Here is a 13,441-nt window from a genome sequence, read left to right as displayed (position 1 = left end):
CGTGAGTTCCCTTACGAAAGAGACTGTATCTTTTAACTTGGTAGCCTAAACTTTAAGGGTATCTTTAAGGACAGAATACTACCCTTAAAACGTGCTTTGTTAGATGAAAGAACTTCCTGGATAGTTCCCCCAGTTACACGCCTTTTCTGCAGCCAAGACTACAACTCCCAGAAGGCCATATCCTCTGGAACTCAAAATATGAAGGCGAGAAAAGTTCCAGCACCCACCACGCCAGATCGAGAATACAATTCCCACTATACCCAGGGGCTCCGGAAACCTTGTCAGATACCACCTGTTGTCATAGCATCCGGGTCTGCGCTAACCAATCCGAGAGCCCCTGCCTTGGGGAGGCGGGCAGTTCGTATCTTTGACCAATTGGGGTCAAGTGTTGTTGTGTCACGTGACCGGAGGAGGCGGGAGCTCAGGACCGGCGCCTTCTCCTTGCCTTTTGGGGTCGTGGCCTTGCTCCCGCTGTGCAAGACAGGAGTCTGGGCCCGTCCCCGCACGTGTGTGCCCGTGGGACTTGTGGTGCCTGTGGGTCCGTGCTAGGTCTTGGCGGGGTCAGTGGCCGAAGCCATGGGAGGGACGGCCAGCACTCGCCGAGTCACCTTCGAGGCGGACGAGAATGAGAACATCACCGTGGTGAAGGGCATCCGGGTGAGTGACAGTGGCGGGCGGAGGGCCAGCATTCCGACTCGAACCCCGTATCTCTTGCCTTTCAAGGTTCTGCTCGGCCTGCTTTGCCCCACTTCTGCCGCCAAAGTGTTGTTCGGCCCAAAGCTGAGTTCCTTGCAAAGAAGGTTGAAGTTTCTCAAGACTTGGGACATCTACTCAGAGATATTTCCTGCTGTGTGCCAAGTGCTGAGCATTGTGCTGGGGCGACTGGGGGATGCCAGGTTGATTTAGACCTTCTAAGGGCTCAAAGGCCAGTTTACACTGTATTGCTTAGTAGTCCTGGGACCTTATTTGAAACCCCTGCCTCACTACCCACCTATGAAATGGGCTTGTCTTCTCCTGGATTCAGAATTCAAACCCTGCTTTTGCCCTGCTCACATGACTTCTCTCAGGATGAACTTGGCGTTTTAAGGAACTCTTTATGTACTGTCTGTTGTTGAGTACTCTTCCACTAACAAGCCCCCATTCCAACACCCACCCACCCACACCTTTAGACTTTTCCATGCTTCAGGTGACTTCTGGCTTCTCCTTCCTTCACTTTCGCTTGACATCTTGTCTTTCCCAGATTCCTCCTCTTGTGGCGTGTTGTGCCCAAATTTTGAACTAGGCCCAATGGCTTCTAGACTAACGTCTGCCGCCCTCATAGGACTTGAGATAGGTTTGCACGTTTTCATATCACTAGGAGCAGTACAGTTTGTTTTGACCGAGACGTTGGAGAAAAATTTTAAATGCCCCTGCTCATGCTTCATACATAAACTGAAAGCTTGATTTTTCTCTAGGGTGTCAGTATACCAGCACTCAGTTCATCAACACACCCTCCACCGCACCTGAATTAGCAGCTTCAGGTTTTTGAAGTATGATGACTGAACCTAGTAGATAAAGCAGTTTGACCCCAGAAAGTTTTATTCTGTTTTCCTTCCTCTGTACTACACAACCACCATATGTAAATGTGTAAATTCTTTTTAGCATTATGAGGAATTAAAACTTCTTAAATATTTGAAATGTTGAAGAGCTTTTTTACTTTGCAAGCGTTACCTTGAAGACTTTGTTAAAGTTTTCTTAATGAAAACAGACCGTTGAGCTCAACTTTTGGTCTGTGGCCAGCATTTCCTTGCATTAATAAATGGTGGTACCGCAGTATGTAATAAGATGTCGAGGCAGCATTCTTGGCATTGTTGAGGTTTAGTTGGTACTCTTTAAAATAAAAATTTCTGTAGGCTGTTGAGTTTTATGCAGAGACTTGATTAATCTTGCCTTCAGAGGCTTTGAGTGTTACACAACAGAGGGTGAAAAAGAAAAGTAAGAAGAAAAGTAAGTTTGGGTTGAGAAGGCAATTGGCTAGAAAAATGTATAAATTCATGTTCTCATGCTTTAGTATAGGCACAGTGATGGCAGCAAACAAAATTAAAAGAGAATTGGGCTAGAGCACAGAGATTCACATCAAGTATTAGACAAAGTTAAATATGTTAAGTATGAAGAAAGTTTGAGGTTAGATTAAATGGAGAGATTTTCTTTAAGCCCCTTTTAAAAAAACTATAGGAAAAGAAGCTATGTCCTTTGGCCATTCAATTTGGTGGAAATATTCTTTTATTTACTTTTTCTTTCTCATGGAGTACATTTTATACTGTTGTAATTCAAGCACATATCATGCTCCCTGTGACCTCTGTGCTTTGCTTTTCTTCAGTTTATACCCTTCACCTGGATTGCCCTTGCAGCGTTCTCCCTGTTGCTTCAAATTCTTTTTCAAGGATGATTTTCCATCTCTGAGCTTCAGTTTTCTCACCTGCAAAGTGGTGGGGTGTGAGTACACCTGTAACCTCTCACCTCTTCTAATTCTGAAACTTTGTGCATCTGGTGGCGCTGTGAGTTTCATGTAGCCATGCTCAGCCTTCTTGCACTTTCCCCTAAAAATAGTGTGCTGTTGAATTGTTGAGTACTTAGGTATCATTCTGATTTATTTGAGGTCATGGTCAAAAGAACAACAGTTAGCTGTTAAACAGACCTCAGTTAAGTTAATTAGGCATTTTCTAGTCTGCATTCTTGGACAGGACACTTCCCTGAGTATATTCCTGTATTCCTAAAGGGGAGTATTATCTTTTGATTGTGGTAAGAAGATGAAGTATTTAAAGCACATTGTAGATTTTTAATAAAAGGTAGCTGTTATTAAAATGATATAGTTCCTTCTACATCTCATGTTCTGAGACTCTGAAAGTCTGCAGTTGTAAGAGCATGTGCTTTGGAACCAGGCAAACAGTGTGGTGCCAGCTGTGCCTCTCATTAGCTGTGAGCAGCATACTTGTAATCTGCATTCAGACACTGCTTTTGAGAATTTGATGTGATGTATGTAAGCGTCCCTGGTGGCTCAAACAGGAGACCTGGGTTCAACCCCTGGGTTGTAAGATCCTCTGGAGAAGAGGATGGTAACCCACTCTAGTATTCTTGGCTGGAGAATCCCATGGACAGAGGAACCTGGCGGGCTAACAGTCCATGGGGTCACAAAGAGTCGGACATGACTGAATGGCTAAGCATGCATGTAAGCATCTGGCAGGGTCTGGTATTTTGAAGGTGTTCACTACTCACATGAGTAGTAACTGTTTTTGGAGCTGGGCAAGGAGATGGATGTGTAACCTTACATGAACTGAATAATAATAGATAAAAAATAAGAGCATATTGTGTTCCCACACGTGTACCTAAAGGAGTATGGACTGGGGAAGGGACTCCTGGGTTCTACAACTGATTGCCTGTGTGATTTTTTTGTCTGTGTGTTTTCTAGATGTTTTTAAGCTGATATATATATATATATATATATATATATATATTTTTTTTTTTTTTTAGCTTGCAGCACTTATTTCCCATGAGAGAGCCACTGTTTTAGCTCAGTTGATTGAAACATGGTGCTCATGAGGCCAAAACTTCAATATTGAATTGCAGATAGGTTAGTTCAGCTTGGCTGCAGAAAACGTTCCAGATTTTCCCAGTTGACCAACATTTATGCTTTTACTCATAAGAATAAGAGTTTGCCACATATACACACTACTTTATGTAAAATAAATAATAACCTATTGTATAACACGGGGAACTGTACTCAATATTCTGTAATGGCCTGTACAGGAAAAGAATCTAAGAGAAAAACAAGAGCGGCTATATGTATATATATATCTCTGATTGACTGTGCTATATGGCAGAAACTAACACAGCATAGTAAATCAGCTGCTCTCCAGTAGAAATTTAAAGATGTGTTCCTCTAAACACTGTAATTACTACATGTGTTTCTCTCCAGTGGTTTTGGGCTTTACCAAATCTTGCCCACTTTAGACACCTTTTGTTAGTTTCTCGCTAAGAGAATAGCTTCTGTTTCTTTGATACTTTTCCCTTACTTCGGTGCAGACCACTTTTCCACCCCCACTGCTTCTATGTTTAGAGAATTTTCTTTTGGGCCACTGTGACCATATCACCTGTAGTTACCCTTTTTCATAACAATAAAATTTTAATTTTTTAAATAAAAATAAGAGTGTGCCAGCAGTGCAGCAGACTCAGTCGCTGCTGGGAAACCAATTGTGTGTTCCACTGATAAGGATAGTAATTTCATCTTCATTTATGTTAATGTATGAGGAGTCATATTGAGTAAGCAGACATAAGCCTTTTAGTAACTAGGCTGCATTTATTAATAGATCATGTTTTTCCAGATTTTTCTTGCTGAGGTCCTCATCAGCTGGTGATTAAAGGACCTACCTAAAATGTTAAGTTTGAAGTGTCTTCTCACCCACCATGTGTTATTTTCACAGTATTTGTAGGGTCCTGGTTTTTTCTTTCCCTTAATTCTCACCAGTCAACAAGTCCCCCTCCCCCACTTCCATAAAATAACCTGTATTCTTACACCTGAATCCAGCTTTAAATCTGAACTCATGGATTGGATGAAAGGTCACCACCCTTTTGCCTTGCCCTCCTTTCCAAGTCTAAACTAAATTTCTTGTGATCGAAAGACCAAGCATTTTGATTACTCATATTGCATGTGCTTAATAGGATTTTTCTGAGCACCTGCTGAGCCTGCTTGGAAAGTGTGCCTTCCACTGAATCTTGCACAAGTTTATCTGAAACATCAAAGCTGTGAGTGAACTCTTCCAGAGCAAATGTCAGCTTCAATAAGTATCATTTTCAGAGTAATATTTATCATGCTTCCCAGGCATAAACTAATCTCTGCAACTTGCCTTGAAGTTGCAAGCTGAAATTCACAGGAGCCAGTTACAGTAGCAGGGATGCTAATATGGAACACAGTTCATGCTTTGGGAGGTCTTAGCAGTTAAGAGCCCCTACAAGAAGAGATTACTTCATGTGGGATATGCTTAAGGATCCTGGAGAGGGTCCATTAACAGAGTCTGCAAGTCCCGTCTGTCACTGGGAGTGCTGAGGAATGTTATCGGGTAAATGATTGGCCCCTTTCCACTTTAGGTTCTGTGAATCTCTTGGGTATACATGTTACCATGCTAAGCTTTCTAGGATTTTATACAGAGAGGAGAAGTTCATGATTTCCACTGGTAACAAAGGCAAAGAATATGAGTGGTGAACTACAGACATGAGCTGAAAGTTACATTTTACATATATGTATTTGTAGTATGGAAAATATTCCCCTTTAAGTAAGTATTTAGAAGTAATTTCTTTCAAATAGTAGTGGCAGCTTTTGAAGTCTTGAAATGGTAGTTGAAAAGAAAATGATCTACGCTGCATGGAAAGAGGACCAAGTGAGAAAAATGAGTTTGCGTCTTTGAATCAGTTTGACAAGAAGCACCTGGAAGAAGCTGAGAAAGACTATTATGGAGCTGTGGGTCGGATTCACTTCTGTCTCATGTGGTACCTGTCTTGACGTCTTAGAGAGGGGCAACTTAAAGGGAGTGCTCCTCCCCCTTTACTCTGTTCCTTGGAAGTAGAAAGACTTGATCTTTGTCTGTCTCAGTCTCTTGTTTCTGAGAAAATAAGTAGATTCTGGGTTGATGAATGGTGTGTCCTGATTTTAGATAAGACCAATGAAGGTGGGTGGGAAGAGATGAGTGGGAAGACTATGGAAGATGACCCACGTCTTTTCTTCTTCTGTGGGGCACATGTTGGTGTGGGGAATAGAATGGACCATGACTTGGCAAGCCTTGTTTACTTAACTACGTCTTCAGGAGCAGTAGAGAATAGGGCAGATAAGTCAGTGAACTGAATTCAACTCTCTTGGCAGGCCCCATTCTTTTGGTTCTCACTAATCATAGAACCCGGGTCTCCTGCACTGCAGGCGGATTCTTTACCGTCTGAGCCATCAGGGAATCCCCGATAGTAGAACAGGGGTTCTTAACTTTCAGTTCACACACTACCGTACATCTGTAGGCTTTGGACTCTGCCCATAATAATGCAATAAATTTTGCATACAATTGAATTAATCCATAGACTTCTGAATCCATGGGCCTCAGGGCATAATTCTAGCATTAATGTGGCTGGGTGGTTGAGGTGTTTATGTCACTCTTCTTGGCCACAAATGATTTCTGTAAATTGCACTTGGTATTTGCCTTGACGGAGATTCCAGAGATGTCTGGAAACCAGGTATAGCAGGTGTGGATATTTAAACAGAAAAAAGCTTTTCTAAAAGAGGTACCCTATTTAAGGAAAGATGCTTCCTAAAGAAGTTGCTGCTTATACAGAGGCTGGTTGTCCAGTTCTTGCAGAAGCTTACGTTTTACATTTGACCCCTTCTAGGGTCAGTTTTCATCACAGAGAAGAGTTGTTCTCTAGCTGCAGATTGTAAAACAGGCTGGCATTTCTAAACCTTGTCAGCTGCTTAGCAAATGAGTCCCCAGTTAACAGAGATCAGGTGAGTGCGAGGCCTGAACTCATTACTGAAGCTGGGGTGTCAGCTCAGCGGGTATCAGTTTGAAATATAAAGGATAGCCTGGCTATCGTCTTCCATCAGCATAGTTGTGACCAGACTGGGAAGACGGTAGATCAGGCTTGGAGTAAGCAGAGATGCAACCGTGGGCTGCCATGGGTGCTCCTTTGGAAAGACCTGAGAAAACTTGTATGAGTAATTCTAAGAACAAAAAAAGGTTGACTCTCAAGGCAACCTTACAACATGTTTATCAACTTAAAAAATGAATTATGTACCCTTGAATGACATACTTATAAATTTACTGAAGTATGACCAAAGACCTTATTGGGAAATGCTTTGAATTGATTGAATTTGACATTAAGTAGCAAGTTTTGCGGAGAAGGCAATGGCACCCCACGCCAGTACTCTTGCCTGGAAAATTTCATGGACGGAGAAGCCTGGTAGGCTGCAGTCCATGGGGTCGCTATGAGTCGGACATGACTGAGTGACTTCCCTTTCACTTTTCACTTTCATGCATTGGAGAAGGAAATGGCAACCCACTCCAGTATTTTTGCCTGGAGAATCCCAAGGACGGGAGAGCCTTGTGGGCTGCCGTCTATGGGGTCGCACAGAGTCGGCATACAACTGAAGTGATTCAGCAAGTTTTGAGGCACCAGATAAACCACATAAATAAAAAGTTAACAATGAATTAAGAAGTAATGTTTAGGTTGAAAGAGACATTGTACTTTTAATGCAAAGAGCATCAGTTCAGTTCAGTCGCTTAGTTGTGTCTGACTCTTTGAGACCCCATGAATCACAGCACACCAGGCCTCCCTGTCCATCACCAACTCCCGGAGTTCACTCAAACTCATGTCCATCAAGTTGGTGATGCCATCCAACTGTCTCATCCTCTGTCATCCCCTTCTCCTCCTGCCCCCAATCTCTCCCAGCATCAGGGTCTTTTCCAGTGAGTCAGCTCTTCGCATGAGGTGGCCTAAGTATTGGAGTTTCAGCTTTAGTATCAGTCCTTCCAGTGAACACCCAGGACTGATCTCCTTTAGGATGGACTGGTTGGATCTCCTTGCAGTCCAAGGGACTCTCAAGAGTCTTCTCCAACACCACAGTTCAAAAGCATCAATTCTTTGGCCCTCAGCTTTCTTCACATCCAACTCTCACATCCATACATGACCACTGGAAAAACCATAGCCTTGACTAGATGGACCTTTGTTGGCAAAGTAATATCTCTGCTTTTCAGTATGCTATCTAGGTTGGTCACAACTTTCCTTCCAAGGAATAAGCGTCTTTTAATTTCATGGCTGCAGTCACCATCTGCAGTGATTTTGAAGCCCCCAAAAATAAAGTCTGACACTGTTTCCCCATCTATTTCCCATGAAGTGATGGGACCAGATGCCATGATCTTCGTTTTCTGAATGTTGAGCTTTAATCCAACTTTTTCACTCTCCTCTTTCACTTTCATCAATAGGCTTTTTAGTTCTTCACTTTCTGCCATAAGGGTGGTGTCATCTACATATCCGAGGTTATTGATATTTCTTCTGGCAATCTTGATTCCAGCTTGTGCTTCTTCCAGTCCAGTGTTTCTCATGATGTACTCTGCATAGAAGTTAAATAAGCAGGGTGACAATATACAGCCTTGACGTACTCCTTTCCTATTTGGAACCAGTCTGTTGTTCCATGTCCAGTTCTAACTGTTGCTTCCTGACCTGCATATAGGTTTCTCAAGAGGCAGATCAGGTGGTCTGGTATTCCCATCTCTTTCAGAATTTTCCACAGTTTATTGTGATCCACACAGTCAAAGGCTTTGGCATAGTCAAGAAAGCAGAAATAGATGTTTTTCTGGAACTCTCTTATTTTTTCAATAATCCAGAGGAAGTTGGCAATTTGATCTCTGGTTCGTCTGCCTTTTCTAAAACCAGCTTGAACATCTGGAAGTTCATGGTTTACATACTGCTGAAGCTTGGCTTGGAGAATTTTGAGCATTACTTTACTAGCATGTGAGATGAGTGCAATTGTGCGGTAGTTTGTGCATTCTTTGGCATTGCCTTTCTTTGGGATTGGAATGAAAACTGACCTTTTGCAGTCCTGTGGCCACTGCTGAGTTTTCCACGTTTGCTGGCATAGTGAGTGCAGCACTTTCACAACATCATCTTTCAGGATTTGAAATTGCTCAACTGGAATTCCGTCACCTCCACTAGCTTTGTTCGTAGTGATGCTTCCTAAGGCCCACTTGACTTCACATTCCGTGAAGTGAAGTGAAGTCACTCAGTTGTGTCTGACTCTTAGGAACCCCATAGACTGTAGTGTACCAGGCTTCTCTGTCCATGGGATTTTCCAGGCAACAGTACTGGAGTGGATTGCCATTTCCTTCTCCAGGGGATCTTCCTAACCCAGGGCTCAAACCCAGGTCTCCCGCATTGTAGACAGACGCTTTACCATCTGAGCCACCAGGGAAGTCCCTCACATTCCATAGATAGGGATAAATGGGCAGCTTATACTCAGACCAGGACTCATGCAGGCCTTGTCTTCATGCATCACGTAGAGAAGGATCTTCATATGAACTTGGTGCAGCTGATGAGAGTGAAGCGAGATAAATGGGCTGTTGAAGTCCTGGTGGCTGGAGCTGTATTAGTTATTTGTGTTGCATCTTGGAACCCTTCCTCCTCGGTAACTCTGGGGGTAGGTGTTACTTTCCTAGTTTCCAGATGAGGAAAGGGAGGCCCATTGAGGGGTTACATAGCTAGTCGGTTACCGGTGCGTCTTCCTTTATTCTGGGCCAGTGTTTTGTAAGGTATAAAATCATATATGTCAAATTAGCTTACACATATTAGCTTTAAGCACATAAATTGTATTACATATGTAACATAGTAGATGTATTATAGGATAATATATAGTAATATGGTATGTGATATAAAATGTGCATAACACATTACAGCATACTATGTTAATACAGTACATTATATATTATGTATTAGTACATCTCCTTATATATTGAGTAAACTTTAAATTATGTATCGATAAAAATAGCTTTAGGATTCCAAAACTTAATAAGCCTCATTTTATTTCCTCATGAGGAAGTAATATATGTTGTGTGGGGTAGGGAGTGTATTATTTAGTGGCAGAGAAAGCACGGAATGAGAATGGGGTTACTGGTTGCCGGTCCTGATGCTACCAGTAGCTGGATATCACTTAGAATCTCTCTTTTTCTCACCTGTGAATTGAGAGGATTGGGGTCAGTCTGAAGGCGTTCTTCCTGTGATGTAGCTCGGCTTTGCAGATGAGTTGAGGAGCAGTCTCCGCGGTTGTCCGTTGATAGAGAAGCCGAGTCCATTGGCGCTCTCCTTCCTAACTTCCTCTTCTCTTCTGAGAAAGGAGTCATGGTTTCTCCTTCAAAGATCAATAGCTTTTGACTGTCGACTTTCCCTTTGCTGTCCCCCCTCCGTTCTGCTTTGGGTCCTGAGATACAAGTAACTGTTCAGCTACAGACCGTTTTGTGTTCATTGATGTTTCCCAAGGGCCTCAATCGGTGCTCGGCCTGGTCAGCCTTGTTGGGTGGCTCACTAACACGTAGGAGCTCACAGTTCTGTGCAAAGGCAAATGCTTCTTCTGTCACTGGAGCACTGGACATTTGTGCAGGGTACCCATGGGGGGCACAGGAAGGGTCCTGTTGGGTAGGCAGAGTTGGCATGGAATGACTTTAGGATGTTTTGAGCTGAAGTTTGAAAGGCAGTTCTCTCCCGAGGTATGAAGGCATTGTAGGCAAAAATAAAGGCAAAGAGATGGCAGCGCGTGGCCAGCGTGGGTGGAGAACGGGTTATGGAGTGTTGAGGGAAAAGCCGTGGTTGGAGAATGAGGCCACAAGCAAAAGCAGAGGAAGTCTTGAATGCCACGCAAGACACTTTGGCCTTTCTTGTCAACAGAGGTAGCTGTTGAAGGACTTGAAGTGAGAATTACCATAGTCATTTGTATTTTAGGAGGGATATTGATGATGCCCTGAATTAGGGCAGGGGAAACAGGATGGGAGAAGGGACGGCAAATTCATTAGCTGTTTAGGGGTTGAGGAGGTCACGGCTCAGAGAATGAGGGAGAGAGAAGGGTCGAGAACTCGAGTTTTGATTTAGGAAGCTGGGTGGAGGTGGTGTCATGAATGAGATAAGGAAAGCGAGAGGACACAGAGGTCTTTTTTGGCAAATGTGAATTCAGCTTGGGACATGTTGGGTTGGAGGTGCTTGTGGTCTCTCCCTGGAGAGGTGTCCATTAGGCAACTCAACGTTTAGGTATGCCTTTTGGGATGCAGGTCTTGGACTGGAGATAATGAGTTTAGAATTCATTAATTAATCAACAGCAGTTATTAATAAACATCAGGAGAGTGAATGAGAGTACCACCAAGAGCTTGTGGAGTGAGAAGAAATCAAGGCAAAGAACAGAATTAGGAGCCCTCTAGCATATAAGGGTGGGCAGGGGAGGACTTCCCAGGTGGCTCAGTGGTAAGAGATGTGGGTTTCATCTCTGGGTCGGGAAGATTCCCCTGGAGAGGGAAATGGCAACCCACTTCAGTATCCTTGTTTGGGAAATGCCATGGATAGAGGAGCCTGGTGGGTTGTAGTCCATGGGGTCGCAAAGAATCAGACTTGACTTAGCGACTAAACAACAGCAACACAAGGGAGGGGGAAGCCTGCAGAAGAGATGAGACTCAGGCAGAGTCCTAGGACCAGCAGGAAGGGGATGTTGGAAAAGTGGCGTGGGGGCTGGGGGATGGGTTTCTGGAAGCTGGGAGTGATGCTAAAGGGAAGTCATAAATTAGGTGCTTTGTAAATATAAAAGATGTTTATTCATATAAATATCTTGCTCAGTTGTGGCTGACTGTTTGCTACCCCATAGACTGTAGCCCACCAGGCTCCTCTGTCCATGGGATTCTCCAGGCAAGAATAGTAGAGTGGGTTACATGCCCGCCTTCAGGGCATCTTCCCAACCTAGGGATCGAGTCCACTCGTGTCTCCTGCATTGGCAGGTGGATTCTTTTTTTTTAAAATATTTATTATTTATTTGGTTTCCTTGGGTCATAGCTGTGGCATGTGGGATCTTTGTTGCCTTGTGCAGGATCTTTCCTTGTGGCACGTGAGCTCAAGACATATGGGATCGTTTTCTGACTAGGGATTGAACCCATGGCCCCAGCATTGCAAGGCAAAATCTTAACCATTCGGCTATCAGGGAAGTCCTGCTTTGGAGTTGTTAATTTTTTTTCCTATCATTTGTAAGAGCTCTTTATATATATATATATATATATTTTTTTTTTTTTTTTAGTTTTTTATTTTTTAAATTTTAAAATCTTTAATTCTTACATGCGTTCCCAAACATGAACCCCCCTCCCGCAGGTGGATTCTTTACTACTGGTGCCACCTGGAAGCCTGTATAAATACAGAAGGTTATTTATTTGATCAGTGGTGACTTTTGCCTGGTATTAGGTTACAAGTCAGTCAGTGGAGTGTTAAGGAAGTAGAAACTGGAAGAAGGTCCCTGAGGATGTAGCGGTGGCGGTGGGTGGGGTTGGGGGGTAAGGAGGGGTTGTTTCTCCCTGTTACTTGACCTGTAAACCTTTTTGATGATTTCTGCTTTGCCTTCATCTAGTCAGACAGTGAGTCTGGCAGTGAAGGGGATGTCTGAGTGTGACCTTGATTCTCAGACTTCCTGGATTTGAATCCTGGCTTCATTATTGACAACCTGTATGATCCAGCACAAGTTATTTAATTTGGCTTTGCTCCAGTCTCCTCACCTATACAGTGAACATAATAAAATTATCTCATAGGATTGTGAAGGATTAAATGAGCCAAATACTTGGTTTAACATCAGTGCCTGGCACCTAATAAGTACTCGGTGAAGGTTAACTTTTTTTTTTAAACAACTTCATTGTGGTAAAATTTACATACAATAAAATTCACCTGTTTTCTGTGTATAGCACTTTCTAATGAATTTACAGACTTGTGCAACCATCCTTCTTTCCAGTTTTAGAACATTTTCATCACCCCAATAAAATCTCTCATGCCCATTTTCAGTTAATCTCAATTCTCATTCCAGCCTTAGGCAACCACTTACCTAAGATATTTTCCATCTGTACAGAGTTCCCTTTTCTGAGCATTTCAGGTAAATGGGATTATACAGTATGTGGCCTTTTGTCCTTGGCCTCCTTAACTGTTTTTCAGGTCTGTCCTTATTGTAGCTAATTTCAGAATGTCACTGCTTTTTATCGATGAATTCTAGTCCATCGTATGGACGTATAATGTTTTGTTTATCCATTCACCGGAAGATGGATGTTGTTTCCACTTTTGCTGTTATGAATAGTGCTGCTCTGCACATTCCTGTGCAAGTCTTTGTGTGGACATATGCTTAATAGCTTCTTAATTGGTCCTTTAGCCTCCTTCAGGGGTCCTCCTGCTTCTGTTCTCATCCCCCTCCAATCTGTTCTTCACACTGTAGCTAGAGTGATCTTTCTAAAATGTAAGTCTCATTGTGTCATTACCCTGCTTAAAATCCTTCAGTAGTGCCTAGCTGCCCTCAGGATCAAGTTCAACCCCCTGACTTGAAGGATTTATTTACTAAGAGTCTTCAAAATCCACAGTCTTATTTTCCTCTCCACCTTCTGTTTGACTGAGCCCCCTCCTCAACTTCCTGCTTCAGCCATTCTTTTCTTCATCCATATTGTTTCATGTATTTAACCATTCACTTATTAACTAGGCTTATTGAGGCTCTGGGGTGTAGTACTGGACAGGACAGCCAAATCCATGCTTTCCTGGAGCTTTATTTCTAGTGAGCAAGACAGGCAATGAACAGGAAAGTATCAGATAGTGATAAGTGCTATAAAACGAGTGAAAGTCCCTCTGTCCTTTCCGACTCTTTGCGACCCCAAGGACTGTA

The 13,441-nt window shown here is 42.9% G+C and overlaps 1 protein-coding gene across 1 annotated transcript in view; it reads left to right on the top strand.

The window, feature by feature from the left end:
• Window positions 1–380: 380 nt before the first annotated feature.
• The window catches only part of CHCHD3 (coiled-coil-helix-coiled-coil-helix domain containing 3), a 282,425-nt gene continuing 269,364 nt past the window's right edge, over window positions 381–13,441 (top strand). The window contains exon 1 of the mRNA XM_069586985.1: window positions 381–657. Coding sequence (XP_069443086.1) covers window positions 577–657 — 81 coding nt within the window. The 5' untranslated portion in view covers window positions 381–576. The remainder of the gene's footprint in view (window positions 658–13,441) is intronic.

The sequence above is a fragment of the Ovis canadensis genome, chromosome 4, assembly GCF_042477335.2.
Source record: "Ovis canadensis isolate MfBH-ARS-UI-01 breed Bighorn chromosome 4, ARS-UI_OviCan_v2, whole genome shotgun sequence".
NCBI classification, from domain to species: domain Eukaryota; kingdom Metazoa; phylum Chordata; class Mammalia; order Artiodactyla; family Bovidae; genus Ovis; species Ovis canadensis.
The sequence above is the reverse complement of the archived record's forward strand: the minus strand, read 5'-3'. Positions and strand labels throughout refer to the sequence as shown.